Source organism: Nicotiana sylvestris, chromosome 2 (assembly GCF_000393655.2).
Source record: "Nicotiana sylvestris chromosome 2, ASM39365v2, whole genome shotgun sequence".
Taxonomy (NCBI): Eukaryota; Viridiplantae; Streptophyta; class Magnoliopsida; order Solanales; family Solanaceae; genus Nicotiana; species Nicotiana sylvestris.
The window spans coordinates 140,232,199-140,257,255 of record NC_091058.1 but is presented as its reverse complement, the minus strand read 5'-3'; the positions used below and the strand labels follow the sequence as shown (position 1 = coordinate 140,257,255).

The following is a 25,057-nucleotide window of genomic DNA, read 5'->3' as shown; positions in this document are numbered from 1 at the left end:
GAAGAAAAGGGGCGCAGAAGCGGAAGAAGGCAAGGAGGGCAGGAACCGTAGAAGCAGTTAGGGAACCGCACCTGCGCGCAGGTGCGAGCAGCGCATCTCAGATGCAGATTACTGGCCACTTAAGTAATTGGCGCAGAAGCGCACCTGGGACCGCAGGTGCGGGTCCGCAGGTGCGAGTTTGGGACCGCAAAAGTGGTTTAGCTGGGGCAGAACATATAAATTATTTCCTTCGTGAATTTTGGGTTATTCCACCATTTCTAAGTCGGTTTTTGGAGCTTTTTGGGCGATTTGAACAAGGATTTCAAGGGGGGATTCACTAAAGTAAGGATTTTGGACCTAAAACTCTTTTTTATGGTATTATTTCACGGATTAATCTTGTAATTTATGGAAATTAAGGGTTAAAGTTGGGGAAACTAGGGCTTGATATTGGAGGCCTGGACTTCAGGATTTAAGGGGCCATTTATGGTCGAATTTTGGGACTTTTGATATGTATGAACTCGTGAGGAGATAAGGAATCTATTGATGTGAATTTTATTGAATTCCGAGACGTAGGCCGGGGGGTCAGGTTTTGGTAATTTTGGGATTTATGTTACAAATTGATTATTTTCTCATGGCTTCGTTCCCCTAGCATATTTTGACGTCGTGATTTTGATTTTGGATAAATTTGACGCGAGTTGAGGCCAATTCGAGGGGCAAAGGCATCGCGGGCTAGAGATTTGACCGGATTAAGGTGAGCAATGATTGTAAATGTTGTCTTGAGGGTATGGAACCCCGGATTGCACATCATTGTGCTATATTGAGGTGACGCACACGCTAGATGACGAGCGTGGGGTCGTGCACTGTTGGGGATTGTGACTTAGTCTATCCCAAATGATTGTTTTACCGCGTATTTGACTGAAAACTGTTTGCTATCATCATATTTTGGGCTGAATGCGATATTTGGGCCTCGTGCCAACTATTTGAACCTTTAGGGGATTTTTACTGATATTTCCTCACTATTTTGACTTTATACTTGAACTCGTTCATGCTATAATCAACTGTTTTCATAACTCAGCCATGTTTACTCTGCTTTAACACTTAAAATAATATTTTAAATGATATTTTGGGTTGAGCACCATATTTTACTATTGCCCGAGTGGCTTGTGAGATTCTGACTAAGTAAGGCCGAGGGCCTATGTTGTGAGGAAACACCTGATTATGATTATGAGACCGAGGGCCTGAGATTTGTACACCACGAGGCGGCTTTTGATATAAGGCCGAGAGCCTATGTGATTATGCCATGAGATGGCTTGATATTACGCTTGGGCTGTAAGGGGACCCTCCAGGAGTATGCACACCCCTAGTGAGCGCGGGTACCCATTATGGTGTGAGATATAGCCCGAGGAGCTGGTGTTTTTCTATGATATTGCTCGAGGGGTGGATTTTGTTGACATTGTGCCCGAGGGGCGATTCTTTATGTGTTTATCTTTCCTAGTTGCCTGTCACTTACTTGCTTAATTGTTAAAAAGGCATTTTTTAAGAAGTTTAAACTGAGCTAAAGTGACTTCACATATTTTTATTGCTTCATTGTTTTTACTGGCTTTTATTGTTTCTTTATAGCATGTTGTTGTGCCTTTACGTGGTTTCTTATTACTCAATCTTGCTTTATTATTTTTACTCACTGAGTTGGAGTACTCATTTTACTCCCTACACCCCGTGTGCAGATTCAGGCGCATCAGGTCCTGCTTGCGAGGGTTGAGAGCTTTCCTGCAGACTTCGGAGATTCACTAGGTAGTTGTCCGGCGTTCGCAGCCCAGTGCTTCTCCCTCTATCTTACTTTATTTTGTTTTAGTTATGTAATAGTTGATTAAACACTTTCAGACTTGTATTATTATTATAGATGCTCATGACTGGTAACACCCCGATGTCGGGCTATGTCTATTCCACAACTGTAGTATTCACCTTATTTTGGGATTTTATTATGTTAAAATCTTAATATTTATCATTATAATTGCTTAAAATGAATTGGAAGTATGTCGGCTGGCCTTGTCTTCACGAGAGGCGCAATCACGACCGGGTCTGAATTTAGGGTCGTGACACAGAATTTATAAAGTTATTCAGATTTAAGGATGTATTTCCTTATTCCATGTTTCATCTATGTCTTTTACGTACTAATTTTCATGCCTTACATACTTTGTACATTTTTCATATTGACGCCCTATTTCACGGGGCCTGCGTTTCATGCCCGCAAGTGCAGGTAGGCAAGCTGATGGTCCCCCTTCTTAGGATCCTTAATCAACAAGAGTTGGCGTGCTCCACTTGATCCGGAGTTGCTTTTGATTTTGGTATGATATGTTTGTGTGTGTATATATATATATATATATATATATATATATATATATATATATATATATATATATATATATATATATGTATGTATATGGGTATAATGTGGCTCAGTCCCGTCTTTGTACAGTTATGTTTCTATTAGAGGTCTGTAGACAGTATGTCTAGTTAGGTTGTATGTGGCCTTGTTGGCTTTCAGTTTTGGATGTATAGTTATCTGTAGCAGCCTTGCCGACTCGCCCACTATATCCTGAATGTATACGTACATATGCTTTGTTGGCAGGTTTCCTTCATATATGCTATTTTCTTAATTCAGCAGATGTTATTTAGATTCATATGTTAGACGCATGCTTATGGGTGGTTGACAGGTAGGACTCAAGCACCCGTCGCATCCCATCTGTTTGGGTCGTGACAGTGTGCTATGTTTTGAAGTCAAGCGAGTTGTGGAACAAAAGTTAGAAAAGGTCACCACAAGTTACATTCATAAATGTGTTGAAACTTAAGTCAAATGTAGCTGAGCTTTTCTCCCAATATACTTGGAATTAGGGGTTGATATACCTACCAAATTGAAGATCTACGAGTCTAGTTTCTAAATCATTAAACCGTACATAGATACAACATCAAAGTAAAGAGATATTTGTAGTTTTACAAGACTGCGCAGACTGCAAAGGTGACAAGAAGGTGTGTCACTAAAAGGATATAAGCGTCAGAAGAAGGGCCAATGCTAGGGTGCCAAACTAACACCTCTTTGACTTTTCAAAAGTTGATATATATATATATATATATATATATATAGGTTTTAAATCATCTTTCTCTTCATTTTTTTCATAGAAAACGGCCAGAGAACCCCCATAAACTTACCCTTAATCTCTCTACAAGGTTTTCCAAGAAGATTAACATCCTGGGTATAAAATCAAGAAGCAATAACATTAGGACGATCCTTATGACGTAAGTATGGCTATATCGCCTCTTTTTTCTTTGTAGTTTGAGTTTTGGAAGGTATTTCATAGTTAATAAAATGCCTACTTTTTGTATTTATGCTTTTAAATATCAAGGAAGTTTGATAAATTCATTTTCTAATAGTTAGAACTCACGGGATAGTGATCGGAAGCCATGAGTTCGATTTATTTTACTTTTAGTGGACTGCTTTATAGTCCACTCATGCTGGCCTCTTGTGCTGATGTTTTATGTAGTTTTGGAGGAGAAAACGACGATGACGTGTCGTCGAATTCCTCCACGCAATTTGAATTTTCTACCTCATCAATCTCCAGATTGCTCATAGATTGTTGTTTCTTTGAATGATGATCCATTTTAAATTTCAATTAATTAAGGTTAAATTTGTTCGAAAATCAGCTCCTAATCCAAAAAATTTGAAGGAGATTGAGAGAAATAACGGAATCCACACGTTGAACAACTGCCGTTTTTTTCTTGGAGTTTTTTTAGAATTCTAGGAGTGTTGCGGCTGACTAAGGGTGTAGGTATTTTTGTTTTACCTAGGTCTAGGTTGTGAAGAAGAAGGATCCTTTTAAAGTGTTAGGCTTTTATGGGTATTGGGCTTGGATCTATGGGCTAAGGGTAATTGGTTTTGGATTTAGGGAATTGGGTTAGACCATGTCTTCTGGGTTTGAATCTAGGGTAGGAACACCAAATAGTACAATGTATCTATAAAATATAAAAATCACTCTAAATTAAAATAAACTAATATAAAACTAAATACTAAAAGTGAAACTAATTTTTGTATTTTCAAATGTTATAATACTATAAATATAAATATACTAATTGGCTTTAACCTAAAGATGAAAAGATATGTTTTTTTTTGATAATTTTTATTTTTTGTGATAAAAATAAAGTAAAAGAGTCAAAACTATTTAGAATAGCGATACTAAACCTAAATTAAATATTTAGGCTAAAATGTGTAAAATCTTGGGGAGGGTCAAAAATTACATGTTTACAGTGGTTACTCAGGCCGTCAAGGTCAGTTTCAAGGTCAGCAGTCCCAACAGCTGAGGACTTGTTATACTTGTGGCGATCCGAGGCACATTACTAGATTTTTCCCTCGAGTATCGAGCAGTTCTCAGCATCAGGGTTCTCGTGCCATGGTTCAGGCACCGGGTATTCCACTGCCCCCTCGGCTAGCTAGAGGTAGGGGTCAAGCAACTAGAGGTGGAGGTCAAGGTGTTAGAGGTGGAGGTCAGGTCGCTAGAGGTGGAGGCCAACCAGCAGGAGGCCGTCACGGGGATGTAGTTTAGAGTGGTGGGGCCCAGCCCCGATGTTATGCCTTCCTATCCAGGCCTGAGGCCAAGGCATCTGATGTTGTTATTACAGGTACGCTTTCTATTTGCAGTAGAAGTGCTTCAGTTCTATTTGATCTAGGGTCTACATACTCCTATGTGTCATCTTATTTTGCTATGTATTTGGTTGTGCCTCGAGATTCTTTAGTGCTCATGTACATGCGTCCACACCGGTGGGTGATTCTATTATTGTAGACCGTGTCTATCGCTCGTGTATGGTTATTAGTGGGGGACTTGAGACCCGTGTAGATATCTTACTTCTAGATATGGTTGATTTTGATGTCATATAGGGGATGGATTGGCTATCACCTTATCATGCTATATTGGACTGTCACGCCAAGACCGTGACCTTAGCTTTGCCGGGGTTTCCTCAATTGGAGTGGAGAGGGACTCCCGGTTATTCTACCAGTAGGATCATTTCTTATATAAAGTCTCGGCATATTGTCGAGAAGTGGTGTTTGGCTTACTTGGCATATGTTCGTAATTCTAGTGCTGAGGTTCCTTCTATGGATTCCTTGCCAGTTGTTCGTGAGTTTCCAGAGGTATTTCCTGCAGACCTGTCAGGGATGCCACCCGATAGGGATATCGACTTTTGCATTGATTTGGCTTCGGGCACTCAGCCCATTTCCATTCTGCCATACCCCATGGCCCCGCCAGAGTTGAAAGAATTGAAAGAGCAGCTGCAAGATTTGCTTGATAAGGGCTTTATCAGACCTAGCATCTTGCCTTGGGGTGCACCAGTGTTGTTTGTTAAGAAGAAGGATGGATCGATGAGGATGTGTATTGATTATCGACAGTTGAACAAAGTCACTATCAAGAACAAGTATCCATTGCCAAGGATTGATGATTTGTTTGATCAGCTTTAGGGTGCCAAAGTGTTTTCGAAGATTGATTTGAGATCTGGCTACTATCTTAGTGATGTCATTTGGGTTGACAAATGCCCCCCACAACTTTTATGGATTTGATGAACCGGGTGTTCAAGCCTTATCTGGATTCCTTTGTGATTGTATTCATTAATGATATTTTGATCTACTCTCGTAGCTGAGAGGAGCATGAGCAGTATCTTCGAATCGTTCTTCAGACTTTGAGAGATAGTCAGTTGTATGCTATGTTTTCGAAGTGTGAGTTTTGGTTGAGTTCAGTTGCCTTCTTGGGTCATATTGTATCAACAGAGGGTATTCAGGTGGATCCTAAGAAGATTGAGCCAGTCAAGGACTAGCCTAGACCCACATCAGCTACAGAGATCCGGAGTTTCTTGGGTTTGGCGAGTTATTACCGTTGGTTTGTGGAGGGGTTTTCATCGATAGCAGCCCCAATGACCAGGTTGACCCAGAAGGGTGCCTAGTTCAGGTGGTCGGACGAGTGTGAGGCGAGCTTTCAGAAGCTCAAGACAGCTTTGAACACGGCGCTGGTATTGGTTTTGCCCACAGGTTCAGGGCCATATACAATATATTATAACGCATCTCGTATTGGACGTGGTATGGTGTTGATGCAGAATGGCAAAGTTATTGCATATGCTTCGCGGCAGTTGAAGATTCACGAGAAGAATTACCCAGTTCATGATTTGGAGCTAGCAACCATTGTTCACGCGCTAAGGATTGGAGGCATTATTTATATGGCGTGTCATGTGAGTTGTTCACGGATCATAAGAGTTTGCAGTATTTGTTCAAGCAAAAGGAGCTCAATTTAAGGCAGAGAAGGTGGTTGGAGCTATTGAAAGACTATGAAATCACCATCTTGTATCATCTGAGGAAGGCCAATGTAGTGGCCTATGCTTTGAGTAGGAAGTCAGCTAGTATGTGCAGCCTTGCAAATATTCCAGTCGGTAAGAGACCGCTTGCTTTGGATGTTCAGGCTTTAGCCAATCAGTTTGTGAGGTTGGATATTTCTGAGCCCAACCATGTTTTAGCTTGTACAGTCGCTCGCTCTTTATTATTTGAGCATATCATAGATTGGCAGTATGATGATCCTCACTTGCTAGTCCTTAGGGACACAGTGCAGCACGGTGGTCCCAAGCAAGTTACAGTTGAAGATAATGGAGTTTTGAGGATGTAGGGTCGTATTTGTGTGGCTAATGTGGATGGACTTCGTGAGTTGATTCTAGAGGAGGGCCATAGTTCCCGGTATTCTATTCATCCGGGAGACGCTAAGATGTATCAAAACTTGCGGCAGCATTATTGGTGCAGGAGGATAAAGAAGGATATTGTTGCCTATATAGCTCGGTGTTTGAATTAAGCATGTAAATACGAGCATCAGAAACCTGGTGGTTTGCTTTAGAAGATTGAGATTCCCGAGTGGAAGTGGGAGCGTATTACTATGGACTTCTTTGTTGAACTCCCACGGACTTAGAGGAAGTTCGATGCAGTATGGGTTATTGTTGATAGGCTGACCAAGTCAGCACATTTCATTCCTGTGGCAGTCTCTTATTCTTCGGAGAGGTTAGTTGGGATCTATATCAGGGAGATTATTCGTCTTCATGGTGTGCATGTGTCTATTATTTCAAACCGAGGTATGTAATTTACCTCGCATTTCTGGAGGGCGGTTCAGTGTGAGTTGGGTACACAGGTCGAGTTGAGCACAGCATTTCATCCTCAGACAGATGGACTGTCCGAGCGTACTATTCAGATTTTGGAGGATATGCTCCACACCTGTGTTATTGACTTTGGAGGTTCTTGGGATCAGTTCTTGCCATTAGTGGAGTTCGCCTACAACAACAGCTATCAGTTGAGCATCCAGATGGCTCTCTATGAGGCATTATATGGTAGATGGTGTCGATCGCCAGTTGGGTGGTTTGAGCCGGGGGAGGCTCAATTGTTGGGTACGGATTTGGTATAGGATGTCTTGGAAATGGTTAAGATCATTCAGGATAGGCTTCGTATAGCTCAGACCAAGCAAAAAAGTTAGGCCGACCGTAAGGTTCGTGATGTGGCATTCATGGTCAAAGAGCGAGTATTGCTTCGGGTGTCGCCCATGAAGGGCGTGATGAGATTTGGAAAGAAGGGCAAGCTAAGCCCTAGTTTCATCGGTCCTTTTGAGATTCTTGATCGAGTAGGAGAGGTGGCTAACAGACTTGCGCTGCTGCCAAATTTATCGGCTGTGCATCCAGTATTTCACATGTCCATGCTTCGAAAGTATCACGGCGATCCATCCCATGTGTTAGACTTCAGCACTGTCCAGTTGGACAAGGACTTGACCTACGAGGATGAGCCGGTAGCTATTCTAGACCGGCAGCTTTGTCAGTTGAGATCGAAGAATTTCCCTTCAGTTCATGTGCAGTGGAGAGGTCAGCCTATTGAGGCAGCAACCTGGGAGTCCGATTCCGATATGCAAAGCCGATATCCCCATCTTTTTATTGATTCAGGTACTTTTCTATGTCCGTTCGATGACGAACGGTTGTTTTAGAGGTGGAGAATGTGATAACCCAAAGGGTCATCTTGTATTTTAGAATCCGAATCCGGGTTCCGAGGCCTTGATAACCTCATTTCTTTCCTCTTCGATTTGTGTGCGCGGTCCGGATGCATTTCAGGAAAGCTTTTATGTGAAATTTAAGAAAAAAATATTAAATTTGGCCTTTAAAATTTATTAAAGTTGACTTTGGTCAATGTTTTTGGTAAACGGACCCGGACCGATGACTTGATGGTCCTGCAGGGTTGTAGTAAAATATGGGACTTGGGTGTATTCCTGGAATCAAATTTCGATATCCCTAGCCCGAGAAAAGAATTTTTTAAAGAAAATTATTTACTAGAAAAATATAAGGACTTTTGGAAATGAAATGATATGTGATCTTGATGGTATTTGGCCCGTATTTTGGTTCTGGAGCCCGATACAGGTTTAATATAATATTTAAGTCGTATCTGTGAAATTTGATACGAATCGGAGTTGATTTGACGTGATTCGGACGTCTAGTGGTGAAAATAGTAAATTTGAAGTGTTCTTGAGAAAAATCATGAGTTTGAGGTTAAATTCGTAGTTATTGATGTTATTTTGGTGATTTAATCGCACGAGCAAGTCTATATGATGTTTTTAGAATTGTATTCATGTTGGGTTTGGAGCCCCGAGGGCTCGGGTAAATTACGGATAGGCTTCGGGGTGTATAGACTTAGGAAAAAGACTTGTGCTGCATAATTCCAAAAAAAATTGTAGGTCTCTGAACCTGGGGTTTCGCGGTCCGTGGCAGAATTTCGTGGCCGCGCTGGGGATTTCACTGCCGCGGTGGGATTTCGCGGTCAGAGGTTGGCAAGGCCAAAGCTTCCGCGGTCGCGCTCGTTATTTCGCTGTCAGCGGTGAGTTTCGCGGCCGCAACCCTTTTTCCATGGTCAGTGTTTTGAGGATCTGTGAGGGCTATATAAACGGGACTTTTCATCCATTTTTATTTGTTTCAAAACCCTAAAGCATAACAGGTGATTTTTCAAATACTCTTTCTTCCCTAAATCATATGTAAGTGATTTTAAACTCATTTTTTTCACTCTTTAACTTCATTTTACAAGATTTCATCCTAGAATCTAGGGTTTTCATGGTAGAATTGGGAATTTTGAGTAGAACTTCGGAATATTGAAATTTGGGGATTTAGACCTCAAATTGAGGTCGGATTCCAAAACCAATTATATATCCAGGCTCGGGGGTGAATGGGTAATCGGGTTTTGGTCCGAATTTTAGGTTTGGACCAAGCGGGCCAAGTGTTGATTTTTGACTTTTCGGTAAAAACATTGGAAAAACTATATTCATGCATTATGATTGATTAAGCATTTATTGATGTTATTAATTAAATTATTACTAGATACAAGCGGATTGGAAGTGGAACCGAGAGGTAAAGCGGTAATTAAGGCTTGATTTTGTCCGTGGAATTGAGGTATGTGTTTGGTAACCTTAGCTTGAGGGAATAGGAGTTGTGGTCTTATTTGCTACGTGTTATTGTTGAGTACGACGTATAGGTGTGGTGACGAGTACCTATATGTTGGTGTCAAACATGCCCGTGAGTCTTATACCATGATTGTTGTGACTCTATTATGTACTGCCCCTGCTTAAATTGATGATTATCAATGTTGAATAGGACTTATGATAATTTCTTGGTAATTGACCATTGTTGAGTGTTGGCTCAAGTTGAGATTTATTTTGTAAAGTAACTGTTGAAACGATATTGGTTATAGTTGATTCCCTTGTCTGGATGTTATTGTTTCTATTGTTGATTTCCTTGTCGGGACGTATTGTTCTATTATTTGGGTGAGGAAGAGTGTAAAGCACGAAGGGTGATGTCGTGCATGATATTGTGAGTGAGTGATAATGCATGAAGGGTGATACCGAGTCGATATTGTGAGAGTTAATGCACGAAGGGTGATGTCGTGCCGATATTATGAGAGTTAACGCACGAAGGGTGATGTCGTGCCATGATTATGAGAGGTAATGTACGAAGGGTGATGCGGTGCATGTGTTACTGATTCATTATTCTTGTTGATACAAATATGGTGTTCATTATGCTTCTCTATTGAATTACTGTTAGAACTTGATATTCCCCGCAGCATGTTTTTCCCTCCCCATCTTTATCTATTATTTCCGGTTATTATTGTTCTATTCGTATATGACTTAACTGCACAGGTTTATATGGTTCTTGTGTCCTAGTCTCGTCACTACTTTACCGAGGTTAGACTCGACACTTATCAGTACATTGGGTCGGTTGTACTGATACTGCACTCTACACTTCCTATTCAAATTTCAGTGCTTGACCTCGTGAGTAGATCGTGGGTTGTTGCGTTCCATCCACAGGAGACCTGAGGTAGATCTGTCGACGTTGGCAGATTCCGGAGTCCACTTCCTTATATTATAGATATACTGTCTCTTTCATTTCGAGAACAATTGTATTTTTTTTAAACCAATGTTTGTAGAAATCGTTAGATGTTAGTGACATTGTGACACCAGATCGTTGGGTAGCCTTATTTTAGAACTTAAGTTGTTATGGAACTTCCGCATTTTATACCTGCTTAGCTTTATTTGATATCACTCTTTGGAGTTAATTAATCAATGTGTTAGAATGCATCGGTTGGCTTGCCTAGCTTTCACGAGTATGCGTCATCACGATCCCGACGGTGAGGAATCTGGGTTGTGACATTCTGCTTTTATACAACATTATTATTATTATCGTTGATTAATTTTCTATATTGCACTATCACTACATATTTTCTCAATGATTGCAGTCTTTCTACATAAATCAAGCTAGTGACAGAGATCACAAAGAAAGCAAAAGCTAGGCAGTGTCTGCATAAATAATAGTTTTTTGGTTTCCTGCCAAAACCATAATGAAAAGCTCAGTGTCTAGATGTACAAGATAGGATTGGGAGCCAAACTAACTACTAATAACATGAATCCCAATTGTAAAACCCTAATTGAGGGAAAAAATGGACCAAAAAGACACAAGTCGAAAGAAACCAAAAAAAACAAAACGATAATTATCCTAAAACCCAAATCCCTAAGCTATAAAACTAGTCAATAACTAAAGCCAAGTGAAGACACTTGCCTAGCTACAAGTTTCTTGTCAGATATTTTTATTATAGAAATCTACTGTAAAACTCAAAAGAAAGGAACGAAATTTGTTCTTAAGAAAAAAGTAATTAAATTTTAAATTTTAGAAAACATTCTTACAGTTCTTACTCTAAGATTCTAAAAAATTGGTTGTGCTTTGACTTTTTAAAAAGAAGTGATGAAGAATTGAATAAGAGTCTGAAGAGTGAAATACGGCTGGGAAAATTAGGAGAAAAAGAGAGAACGAAGCCTTAGACATATTTATATACTTAAGAGTAAAATTATAATTTTATTAAATTTTATTGGGTTATCGGTTAACCCGTTAAGAAAATTGAAAAAATCGAGGCCCGAACCGATAACCCAATAGTGAAAAATATTAAACTGTTACCGAACCGTTGATCCAATAATCCGATACCGATACTCCAATAAGCTTTTTTCGGTTCGAGCTATCGATTATACCCGATATATGCACAGCCCTACTCAAAACCATGAAGCTCTTGCATGGGTCACATACCATAAGTCCATAACCGACTCTTCGTTTTATAGCTCATGCGAGTCCATTACTTAAATTATCATTTCACTATTCCAATTTACCTAATAAAATTATATATTTTTTGTTTGTAATAAAAAAATTACTTAACATGCATATAGCACTCAAAAGGTTACTCAACCAGATTTCTCAAACTTCTAATAGCCAAATACCTAATTTATCGTCTAAATTATTAATCTTTATTTGTTTTTTTTTAATAATAAATAATTAAAAATATCCTCATATTTAAAAGGTAAAAAACAAAAAAAAGGTTGATAATTAAAAGGATCACATAAGTATTTGACCACCAAAAAGTAGGGGTGTACAAACCAAACTGAAAAACTACATCAAACAAAAAGTCAAACCAAACAGATTAAAAACCCCGATAAGGTTTGGTTTGGTATTGAGTAAAAAACTCTGAACCAAACCGACATATAAATATATAACTTTTATATATATTTTAAGACTTTATATAAAATTTTCTTTAAAAAATATCTAGAGATATTTGGGATTCTCTTATGAGATGTAATATTTAATAGAATATGAAGTGCTCTAATATCTTTTTCGAATTTGAAGTGATATTTTGATAATTGAAAGTTAAATAGAACATATCATTATCAATGTATCATATTGATTTTATGTTTAACTATTAAATTCGATTAACTTTGAAAGTGTACATCAACAAAATTTATTGTGAGACAACTAAAAAAATAACTATCATGTGTTACTAAGAAAATTCTCTCATAAGAATATTTTAATAGATCATATATTTGTCAACTTTTTTAATTGCTATTAAACATATATTTACTTATAAAAAATTTAACAAAGTAAGATTGGCATATCCAAAAAATCCGAAAAACCCGACAAAATCGAACTAATCCAAACTGATATATAGTTGGTTTGATCTGGTTTTAATAAAAATCGAATCAACCCGGTCCATGTATACCCCTACCAAAAAGTATGAGAAATATAGTTGAATGGCTTATAGGCATAGTTAAGTGACCTTTTTTGTTACAAACAAAAAAAAAATATTTTATTAGGTAATTTCAAATAGTTAAGTGGTCATTTAAGCGATGGATCATAGCTTATGGTGGAGAACATAATAAAATTGAATAAGAGTTGGATGCTAATCAGATTTTGATCCAGATCAAGAAACTATTTTAAAAATATTCTAAATGGACAGAATACACTGCAGATCTTTTGTTATTATACATTTACTGAATTATCTAGTCAGACTATATATTTCTCCGTAATCGTTTTGGTGGCTCTGTTTGCTCAACTTTATGGACGTGACGAGGGAGCATTCTCATGGATAATTTTTCTCTTTTTCTCTTGGGTTGGGGGGGGGGGGAGGGAGAACTTGGTTAACAGTCTTAATTTTCCAATATTATATCAGCAAAATCCTGGGGAGTTTTCACTTGTTTGCAAGATACATTTACTTTTCAAACACTCCACCCATTATATATTTTATTGCTGCCATTACATATGTTAAATTAAAATTTGTCCTCATTTTGACAAGAGTAGATTGCTCTAGTAGTAAGTAACCTTCACTTCCAACTAAGAGGTTGTGAGTTCAAGTTACTCAAAAAATAAAGTGAAGGGTTCTTGGAGGGAGAGATACTAGTGTTAATGTTCTCGTAGCCCACCACCCATCTCATGTCATGTAGGCCTGGCCAGTTGACGACGCATCATTATTGAGGTAGGTGCTTCCAAAATTCTTCCAACGTTATTCTAGACGCATCATTATCGAGGTAGGTGCTTCCAAAATTCTTCCAACGTTATTCTAGGCCTATGGCACATGGAATTAGTGCTAATTGTTTTTCGGAAAATGATACTGTATAGTCGTGCTTATTATAATAGAAGAAAAATTATATATTATTTATATAGTTTGTGTGTGTGTGTATTGCATTTTATACACAAAAATTATACTCCCTTCGTTTCAATTTATGTGAACTTATTTCATTTTTAGTCCGTGTCAAAAAGAATGACCACTTTCCTTATTTGGAAACAAATTACCTTTACACAATGTTTTATAGCCACACAAAATATATATGCCTCATTTTACACCACAAGATCCAAAGTCTTCTCTCTTTTCTTAAATTTTGTGCCCAGTCAAATGGGTTCACATAAATTGAAACGGAGGGAGTACAAATTTATACACTTTCCGGCTACCGAATGTAATTAGTTTATGGCACGGGCTAAAAGTGAAAAAAGCCCAATTTTTTTTGACTTCTTTGATATTTGTTGTTTATCCACCGAAATTTTGACTGTTTTAACTAACCATACCTCAATTGCTTCATGTTAAAATCAGAGGCAGCTCTAGGTCTTAGAGGCCTAAAGCCAAGACGTAATAAGAGGTTTTAAACTTGTTTAACAATTTTAGATATTTTTGTTGAAGTTTATTCTTTTTACTTTTCGAGATGCAATTTCATCTTGACGATATAACCAACAATTTCATTTTGACGATGTAACCAACCCTTTTAATCTTTATTGAAAGATTACTAACATTTGATAAGATTTTATTAAGTTTAATTTTTCTTTTTTTCTTTTTACATGACAGTCAACGTAACTCACTATATAGCATTGCCTCCCTAAGTAATAATCATGTAGAAGTTTGTATTTACAATGATGATAAATATTTTACGATCTAATTAGCTTGAAGCATGCCTATAGAGATCTTGAAAGAAAATATCTTACAAAGTTAGAACTGTAAATAAAATTTATTCAAATTGGAGTAAGAAGAACTAGAAAGTATCTACAGATTTAATTGTCTTTCACTTTTATTTGAATTTTCTCAACCAACTCCGAAAAAAGACTACATAAAATATAAGACTATGTTATTAACGATTGGTGACAAAGTAGCAAAAGATAGTTGAAAAATTTTCTTATAACTATTTAATAATAAATACAATAAATATTTAAATTACATATAAAAAGAACTGCCTTTGGGGCCTCTAATTTTGCGAGGCCTAAAGCGGTTGTTTTAGTGGCCTAGGGGTTAAGCCGCCTCCGGTTAAAATCAGCTGCTCTTGTTTTTGTTCTACGATTTTTTTACAGAATTTACACATTTTAACTCATTATTTTAAGGCTCAAGTGAAGTAGTTTAAGACCATTAAAAACTCTTTCACATATCTTTGCACAACCAATCAAGGACAAGTGCATTATTGAATACGCTTTTGTATCTCATCCTACTCTAGTGTCTACATACCCTTCCTTTGTTGCCTACTTTTTCGTTATGCTTTTTCACCTTTTTACTGAAGAAAGTTGAATTACCTTGACATGTAAGTAGACAGAAATTATACAAAAATTAAGTCTTGAAATCTAAGGAAGTCAAAGTGGCTCCATAAGATGAAGATTGAAGAGCATACCTGGAGCAGAGTTATTGGCTCCAATGGCTAACTAAGAAAAGAAAAGAAAAACTCAAAGCAGCTGAATGGGTTGGAGGTATACTCTCCCATTGAGCTGAGGCAGATCTATAATTTATATTTAACAAGTTTAACTTTTAAGATTTTTAGCATTAAACTTATTGTACTCTAGTTCAAATTTTATATTTGTTGAGATTTTAGTAGATTTTAAGATATATTTGCAACATGTGGAAAGTTATAAGTTGAGATAGCAAAAAGAATGCATCTGCCCCGGCTCCCACGGCACCAATCCAAGTACCATTATGTTCATTCCATTTTATTTGTTCTGCAAATTGAAGAAGAATACGAAAAAGCAGGAAGAGCGCACAGTAGTAAATCCAAATTGAATAATGAACAACACTAGCTGACTAGTCAACCTGAACTTGAAAATGATCGAGGGAGTATTTGTAAGTATGTTGTACTATGACCTCTATTGGGACCTAACTAATGCCTTTAATAAGTGGGAAGCTTTTCATCCAACTGGTGACAGGAATTTAAAGATGAGAGTTCTTTGTATAAGTTGCCGACATTTTACAACATTATTGCTTACTATTTGGACCTTCCAATAATTGTTGCTCCATCTACCTTCAGCGCAAACAATAATTAGACTAAGAGTGTGGTGTGATTGATGATATTTCATTACCTTTAACTATAGATTTTGGATTTAAGATCTAAAAATAAAGAAATTTATGGTAGGAAGTGTTTTCCATTTTCTTTAATGGGCTATATTTGAAGCGAATCTAAATTAGTAGAGCTAATTAATTTCAATTATGGAAAGGGCAAAAAAGGGGGGGAAAAAGCTAGTACTACTTGTCTGCTGGCTGCCAAATGATATTACATCAATGGTTGTTGTCACTTATCAACACATCAACATTAAGATTAAATATCAACAATACTATTGGATAATTCAATATCCACCACAAAAAAAGCAGTGGATGATCCTAGCAATCACAGTAGGAACGACGTCATGCAAATTGCTAAGCAGAAGTTTTATTTTGTGTCTCATACAACTTACACTAGTTGTATGAGGCTCTTTTTTGTCTCACAAATTTGTAGACCCTTTTGGGTCCACAAAACTGTGAGACAAAAAAGTTGCCTCATACAACTAGTTTCAGTTGTACGAGACACAAAATAAAATTTTCCAATTGCAAGTAAGCATAGCTATATCGAATATTGCTAGGCACATTATATTCCGACCGATGAACTCGAGGGAAATGGATTTGTGAAAGGCAAAGTGAAGACTCTTAAAAATTCAGCTTGGACAACAATGGCAGCTTTTGAACGATTTGAGTTAGAAGTGTGTAGTTATCTGTGGTATTATTGAAAGCTCATTTCATGTACGGATCAGATTAGATATCACACAACAGTTCAAACTTAACTCAAGCGAGAAAGTTTCTTTTTCCCCCGGCATATAGCTAATGATCATACTTAATTTTCAATTGTTACGTGCATTTACAGTATAACCAATAATAAGACCAAGAAACTTTTTGACAAAATTTCTACGTCTTTTCACCAATGAGAGCAAGATTCCGCATTCCCTTTCTTTCTTTTTTCCTTTCACCCAATTAAAAAAGATGTTAGACTGTGGCCTCAAATGAGAGACTGATTGGTATCTATTTCCCTTGCATATATTTAGAACATTTAAAGCGAATACAAGCCGTGACTCAGGAATCATCAGACAAACCAGCCTTTGGCAAATTTGCAGTCTTCTGCTAAACATTCTAGTTTTATTTACATTTCTATTTGCTCTGCTTTCATTTCTTTTGTTTTCTATTGAAAGGTAAAAAATAACTACTCATATAGGTGGAACTACTCACCTGGAAAAAATTATGCAAACAACCTACTACAAGTAAAATTATACTATTAGTAAAAAAGCTCTTTAGTATAGTATAAATTAAAATTAAAACTAACATATCAGGATGCAACATGAAAATAGTATATATAAGGCCCAATTCTCCTTATATGAAAATAGTTTAAAAAACACATGTTGTAAATGTTGGTGAATACTCTAGTAACTATAGTTTGTATCTCGATAGGTACGTAACAGTTGTAGGGCTGGGCATACCTCTTTTTATGGCTATATAGGGTAAACATCTACCCTTTACTTCTGAAGAAGAGTAATAGTAGGAAAATATGAGGGCAAGAAACTTATTTAGCGCTCACTTCTTTTCCACAGCATTAGTAGCTCAATTCCTCTTTATCTCAAACTCCTTATTCTGCCATGCAACTGCCTTAACTTCTTCAGCTAGCAAAAATGACAGAAGAGAAGCAATAGAAATCATAATCATAGGTGATGTCCCTCCCATTGCTCCTGCCTATCCTCCTTCTAATGGAGATGATTGGTATTCACCTCCTCCCGAACCGCTATGTCCTCTTCCTCCTCCGCCGCCGCCTCCTGCAGAGCCACCATGTCCCCCTCCCATGCCTCCATCCCCACCGCCCTCACCACCACCTCCACCACCACCCTCACCCTCACCACCACCTCCACCACCACCACCTAAAGTTCATCCTCCTCCTCCTCCTCCTCCTCATCCCAAACACTCACCACCCCCACCAACCACCCCAGGTTATCTTACCGCAGAACTAAGAGAAGTCATAAAAGTCATTCAAAAATTCAAAAAGACAATAACTAGCGACCCCTTTGGCGTAACAAGAACATGGGTAGGCAACGATGTTTGCTGTTACAAAGGTTACACTTGCTACAAAAACCACGTTGTTGCCATCGACTTCAATGGTTTCCACTTAAACGGCAATCAACTGGCCTTGAATAACTTCATTGAAAAAATCAAGACTTTAGTCGTCATCCATCTCAACTCCAACAACTTCACTAGCCCCGTACCTGAAATATCAACCAAAACGCACCCTAAACTTTTCGAGTTCGATTTGAGTAATAACAAGCTTGCTGGGCCTTTCCCAAAAGCTGTTCTTGGTGCTACAAATTTAACCTATTTGGATGTTAGATTCAACCAGTTAACAGGTCCAGTGGACCCTCAAGTATTCACATTGGATCTTGATGTTCTTTTTCTTAACAACAATGGTTTTTCTGGTGAAATCCCAGAAACATTTGGCCGTACTGCTGCCCTGTTTATCACACTAGCCAACAACAGATTCACTGGTCAAATCCCCAAAAGCATTGGCAATGCTTGTAGAAATATCCTTGAGGTTCTGTTCTTGAATAATCAACTTAGTGGTTGCTTACCTTATGAGATAGGCTTGCTGAAACTGGCAACTGTATTTGATGCTAGTGTGAACAAGTTAACAGGTCCAATACCTCATTCTTTTGGGTGCTTAAGGGATATGGAACTGCTCAATGTATCTTATAATCAGTTGTATGGTCCCGTGCCAGAATCACTGTGCAAGCTCGGCCACTTGGAAAAACTTACCTTGAAATTCAACTATTTTACGCAGGTTACTATTAAATCCTGTTACCATCTCATTTTAATGCTTAGCCTATTAGAGAGTACATATACTTAATAACTTAATTATATTATTATGTCTCAGCATGTTTTTTTTTAAACATAATGGTGAGATTTGAACTCAAAACCTTATATTGCACTAAAAATTTATCTGCATCACGTGTTTATACCAAACTATATCAACTACTCATGGTTAAGTGATTTAGTGAGACAAAAATATATATTAATGAATTATGATTAAGTGAGAAAAATACATATGCAAACATATGTTATGCTAAGTTTGCGGTAAACACTCGGATGAGTTTTTATCTTATTACTCTTCTGCGCATCTTATCTAAAAACATAAGTATATATATATATAATAAAATAAATAAAAAAGCACATTCCTAATGTCTTAATTATGTTATGTCTCAACAGGTTGGACCAGAATGTCGAAAGCTGATAAAGGAGAAGGTTCTTGATATTAGCATGAATTGCATACTGGATCTTGAGAACCAGAGAAAACCTGAAGAATGTGAATCCTTCTTCTTGCAGCCCCGGAAATGTCCAGACATGGAATCACTAAGTAAAGTACCTTGTAATATTGATGAGTTCTCTTCTGGTCGTCGACCTCATCGCCATCTCCGTGCCAGGGCTCGTTCAACTACTTATGCTGCCATCAATAAACCTCACCTCTGATTTATTTACCGTGGCAAGGCAATTCTCTAGTATAATTTTTCAGATCTGTAATACCGATGTATGTATATTGGGAAAGATACAGCAAGTATCCCAATTTACAAGACACAGGCTGATATAGTTATTTATGTATTTAATTTGTAAGTACTGAGTATAAGCTTTGGTCTTTGGAGTAAGCTGCCTCTTAGATTAAAAAGAATCCAGCTTGGCTTCTCCTATTCTTGTTTTCGAGTAATTTGATCCCATTGAGAAAAAAACATGATCTAAGTAACTATTGTGGGAAGAAACTTTCCTGAATAGCAATGATTATTCATTAGTGTTTTGAAACTTACTGTCAATAGAAAACGGAATTGGAAGTAATTTCATACAAAAAGATATAAATTGCTGAGCTTAGATTAGAATGGAATTTTCGAAAATCAGATTCGTTTTAAACTTAGAAGCATCATAACCTTAAGGAAATTAATAATGACAAAAGAGACCGCTCAAAGTATGCAATACTCGTTTCCATCTGGATAATTCTGAGGAATTTGAAGGGTACGTTCATTACTCAGCTGGTCACTCAATTATCCGAAACTATTTATCAAAGTCATCTTTCTTTCGTTTGTAACAACAAAGTCACTTAACTATGCCAATAGTACTCAGAAGGTCACTCAATTAGATTTCTCAAAATTTTTATCGCAAAATATCTATTTTACCCTCTAAATTATCATCGCAAAATATCTATTTTACCCTCTAAATTATCAACTTTTATCTTCTTTTAGCTTTTTAATATAATAATTTTTCTCTTTTTAATTATATTATGGACTTACCTTAGAATAAATAAATTTTATTTATAAATTAAAAAAATTAAAATAGTATTTAAGCATATACAATTTTGGAATAAAAAAATATTGAGCATAGTGGAAAGTTAATTAGAACAATTTGTTCGTAATAATAATTTTGATATTGACAAAAAAACTCAAAAAATTATTTACACAATTGAGAATGAAAGAAAATAAAAATTTTAAAATATATATTCCATGCACGTATTATAGAAAATAATTATTTAAAATAAAGATATTTTGTAATATACATTACATATTTTGAATATTATGCTCAATTATATTATTATTTCGATATTATATACCATTTATCAATAATACCAATCACGAAAAGCAAATGCAACACTCACTCATATATGGCACGATGTAACCAGAGGCGGATCTAGGATTTGAAGGTAACGAGTGCCATAATTTCTTTTAATGTATACCTTGTAATGACTAATATGAAATTAATTAGGAATGTTTATTGGGGTCAACTTAATAAGTATTTTTTATTTGCAAATAAAAAAATTACATCTCAGATATTAAAAAATAGACGTAATTAGCATTTTAAATAAGGAATCATACATTTATTATACTAACACAAGTAAAATCAACATTTTCACTAGGAAATTATATTTTTTTATATTAAAAATAAATTTACACAAGTAAGATAACATTTTCAATAACGGAATTACATCAAGCAGAATAAGAAATTTTTAAAAAATATCTTCAATAGATAAATCAGACTCCACAAGTATAGAATTAAATAAACTATAAGTTCTCAAAAATTAATATCACAAATCTCATCTTCTTTAAATTATATTTAATATTCCCATTAAGACGGAAATTTTTCGGATATAAAAAAAGAAAACTCATAAATTTGAGATTAATAGGAATGAAAACTCATAAATTTGAGATTAACAGGAATACTTATTTTATAAAATTTTATAATTTTGGAGTCTCTTTTTTGAGTGTTCGTGTTAGATACCACATATAAATAACAATAGAATAAAGAAAAGAAAAATATAAAAAATAATGAAAATAGAAAATTGGGAGGTAGCCGAAAAGGAAAATGATTGGAAAAAAAAAGATAGCATATGAAAAAGGAAGGTCGGATAAGGTTCAAGATAATTCCCAAGTTAAAATTTACACACGAGAAAATCTTTCAAAAAGATATATCAGTCATGGCACTTTTGTCTAATTTATGGCTGCGAATGGTAAGATCAGATATTTAATCTAATTTAAAAAAATTTCAACGTAGGTATATAAAAATTTTATCATCTTAACGGGTGTCATACCACCCCATTGTAAAGGGGTAAACAAAATTAGCGACTAGATTAAAGTTTCATTAGTTTTTTGGACCGAAATCTTATTGACGCTGAGGTAAACAAAAGCAATTTGGCGCAGTGTACGTACATACATGCACTTTGAGAGAACTAGTTGCCTTTTCATTTATTGAGCTACGCCAGAAGAGAGTTACTTAGTATTTAATTTTTCACGTGTCCCCTCTACCTATTCCCTAGCATAATATATCCAAAATCTGACACATCTTCAAATAATGAAATTCATTCACGTTACCATACATAATTTAGTACACTTTACATTGAGGTAAAAATATACAATTTGCCGCAGGGAACGTACATAGATTTTTACAAACAGTGGCCTTTGCATTTATACAAGAATTCATTTTAAACAGATCGAGCTATTTCACACCTCCTCTGGACCCTCTTTCTTCTAGCGTAATATGTTCAAAACTTGACACATGTCTCTTTAATTAAATTATGAAATGAACTTCACCTTACCATACATTGATCGAAGACCGAAGTTGCTGGTGTGATGTTATATATGGTTGCGACAGAAGTGGTAGCTGTTGGGATCCATTCTTCCTATGACAAAATGCCCCAACATATGCTTTGACTTCACCAAATTCTCTTTACACAAGAACTCTTCACTTGTAATTCTATCAACTTTTTGATTAAAATCATGCACAAAAACATGTGTTTTCGGGTTGCCACTCTTCTTGCTCCGCGCCAGCACTCCAGCAGTGAAAATAGCAGACATTCGACCAGGTGCTTCAGGCCAATACCCTCTTGGTCCATCAACCAAAATAACATCCCAATTCACTTCATAGAATTGGTTAGGAAGGTCATTAAGTCCAAGTTTACACTCCGAAAACAACAAATTCTGCACTGGCTTACACTCATTTCGTGCCTGTTCTTTCGCTGCTGCAATCAGCTCTTTCATTTCACTTAACTTGGTTGTATACTGCACGTCGTAAGCTTCAATTCCTGGGTATTTTTCCTCAATGTAAGCAGCATAATATCTATTTTCGTCGATGAAAACTGTTCGTCCATTGTGATTTAAGGCTTTCCAGAGAAGGGTCTCGTGTGTAAGGCCGAAAACAAGGAGATTACAAGGTTGTTGACATTGTCGGAGGACATCAGCAATTTGTTTGATATCTGTATATGACATATGTTCAGTGTTATTGGAGTTTGAAGCATAATGCGTTAGGGCCCTAACCACTGCCTTTGACAATGGAGGATTGGTTGAACCAGTAATGGCAGAGACTGCAGCTACAGAGGTATAACTGGTAATGGATTCTCTGGCGTAAATAAGAGTAAGAAGAAAGGCAAGAGTGAAGAATGAAATAATAGCAAGAACCCATAATAAACGATTGGAGCTCCCTTGCTTCTGGATATAAGGATGTAGGAGTATGAGTTTTGTGTTACTGCCTATGTTGTTCTTCATCTTTGTGTCGTTGGATGATGAAAAAGATTTAGTTTTCTCTTTTGCTTGGGTACAAAAGGAAATCGATATTAGGATTTATTCAGAAATCCCTGCAAAGAAAAATGGGCTTAAGAGAGGGAAGATAACTGAGCTTTAAAGAAACATTCAGACTTGAGGATTGGCAAATGCTCATTTATATAATAAAAAATTTTGAATAAAAACTATACATTTATATAGGGATAATTCAAGGTATGATCATTGAAGTTTAGGTACAATTAGAGGGAAGTCATAAAGCCATTTCTTAATCACATTAAGTAACTAAATTATGTGTGACTTGCTCCGACAACAATAAGCCTATTATATTTCCACATGTGGGGTCTTAGAAGGATAGTGTATACGCATGTCTTATTCCTACATTGTGTAAATAGAGATGTTGTTTTCAAGAGACCTTTGGCTCAGGCAAGCAAAGCCACAACAATAAAACACATTGAAATATAGATATAATAGGGAGTCATAGGAGAAAAAAATAGTAGCACAGCGAGATACTAACTAGCCGAAGCAGAAGCAATATCAGATAATACAGGAAATTCAAGAAAAAGACAAAACAAGTGTAATACTACAGCTACCGAAATGGAAGGAAAGTACATTTTATTACTAGCTTTCTACCAAATCTTTAAACTTAACACCCTCCTATCAAGGGTCATGTCCTTAGTCGGCTCAAGATGCATTATGTCCTACCTAATCACCTTTTCACAATTCTTTTTTGACCTTCCTCTACCTCTTCTCAGGCCCATAGTGTCCAACCTCTCACACCCCCTCATAGCCTGCAACTTGCTCTGAAAAATAAAAATGACAATAAATCATATTTTCGGTGCCAAGCAATCGTTTTTTTTCTTTTTGTTGCATTTAAATGTTTAAAAAATTATCTTTTGTTTTATATGGGTAATCGACATTTACATGGTGACTTAAATTTTTATGGAAAAATTATGTGGGTCATCAAACATATACATTGTATTTATCATTCGTAGCTATACTTTCAGCAAATCTCATTTCTAGCTATATTTGAATTTTATAGGAAATTTATGAAATAAGAGATTAATTATTAGGAATAGAAATAAGTCTCTTAGCTCAGTTGGTTAAAGCGCCTGCTTAGCTAGCGGAGGTCTTGAGACTCTCAACAAGAGCATTTTATTTTTCTGTTTTTCTGTATTTCGCCTAAGTTGTATTCGTTCTGTCGAAACGAATACAACTGATACAAGTTGTATCATTTGTATAAACTCATGTATACAGTCGATACCGGTCATATCCTTTGTATACACACCCTTGTATTTCGCCTTGATTACATTTTACACATGTTGTATTCGTGGCGCGACATAATATAAGTGATAAAAGCTGGTAGTAATTAAACAGTAGCTACGAACTATAATTAGGCAAGTTATAGTTACTATGCTCTAAACAATAGTGCTTTATGAAAATCCTCATTTTTTATCTTCTAATTAAGCCAAAAAGTTAACGTTCTGGTCATTCTCATTTAATGAGCGATTCATACATAATTCAATTATTTTAATGTGACAATAAATTTGTAATTTTATTGTTATAGTGGATAAAATTATGTGGCCTTACATGAAATTAACTCTAACCGTACATGTCTACTAATCTTGCACACTTTTACAGAGGTGATATATGTGAAATAATACTTGAGATCTACTAACTTAAAACTTTAAACTCTTATCTGGATTGAAATTGAAGCAAAGTGCAGGCTATGAGGAAGACATTGGAATCGCGGCAAAATTGGATTAAGCGCACGTAAAGCAAGCTCTTATGGCAACCTAGACAGAAGGAAGTTGACATGTTTCCATTTCCTATTTGACCATCAAGGTAAAATGATTTCCTATTGGCGGCGGACGTAGGATTTCATAACCAAATTCATTTGAACCTAATATTTTTAACATGAAATATAAATTTATATGTAATTCCCACTAAAATACAATAAATATAATATTTGAATTTATAATTTAAAAAATATAATGAGTTCAATGCTAAGAACATTAAAGGTTGAACCCATAAAGTTTTCTTAGGTTTCCTTCTAAAAGTAGAGAGATACATGGTATCATATTGAGAAAAAGAGTAGTTGGAAGATAGAGAGAGGTGGGGAGGACAGAAGGAGAAAGGTATTTGGTAACTAATTTACAAGCAGGAAGTCGCTTTGCCTTGTGCATTCCTTCTTCAACTCTCACGTTACCTCTATTAATTAACTCCCAAGTTTACCCTTGAAGGAGACGAATTAACTGACTGCTGATTCCAGTTGAGCCAAATAAATGTAAATGCTTACCTTGTATGTTTTGAACCATATAGGTTAATTGAAAACACTTAC

The 25,057-nt window shown here is 36.3% G+C and overlaps 2 protein-coding genes across 2 annotated transcripts; one reads left to right on the top strand and one right to left on the bottom strand.

The window, feature by feature from the left end:
- Positions 1–17,159: 17,159 nt before the first annotated feature.
- LOC104240142 (uncharacterized protein At4g06744-like) lies at positions 17,160–19,329 on the top strand. The gene is made up of 2 exons (XM_009794921.2): positions 17,160–18,470; positions 18,896–19,329. The coding sequence occupies exons 1-2, from the start codon at positions 17,196–17,198 to the stop codon at positions 19,154–19,156; spliced, it is 1,536 nt and encodes a 511-aa protein (XP_009793223.1). The 5' UTR covers positions 17,160–17,195; the 3' UTR covers positions 19,157–19,329.
- Positions 19,330–21,512: 2,183 nt separating this feature from the next.
- On the bottom strand, positions 21,513–22,888 carry LOC104240144 (protein IRX15-LIKE-like). Its single transcript, XM_009794922.2, has one exon. It carries the CDS (start codon positions 22,702–22,704, stop codon positions 21,796–21,798), a length of 909 nt encoding a protein of 302 aa, XP_009793224.1. The 5' UTR covers positions 22,705–22,888; the 3' UTR covers positions 21,513–21,795.
- Between the last annotated feature and the right edge of the window lie 2,169 nt (positions 22,889–25,057).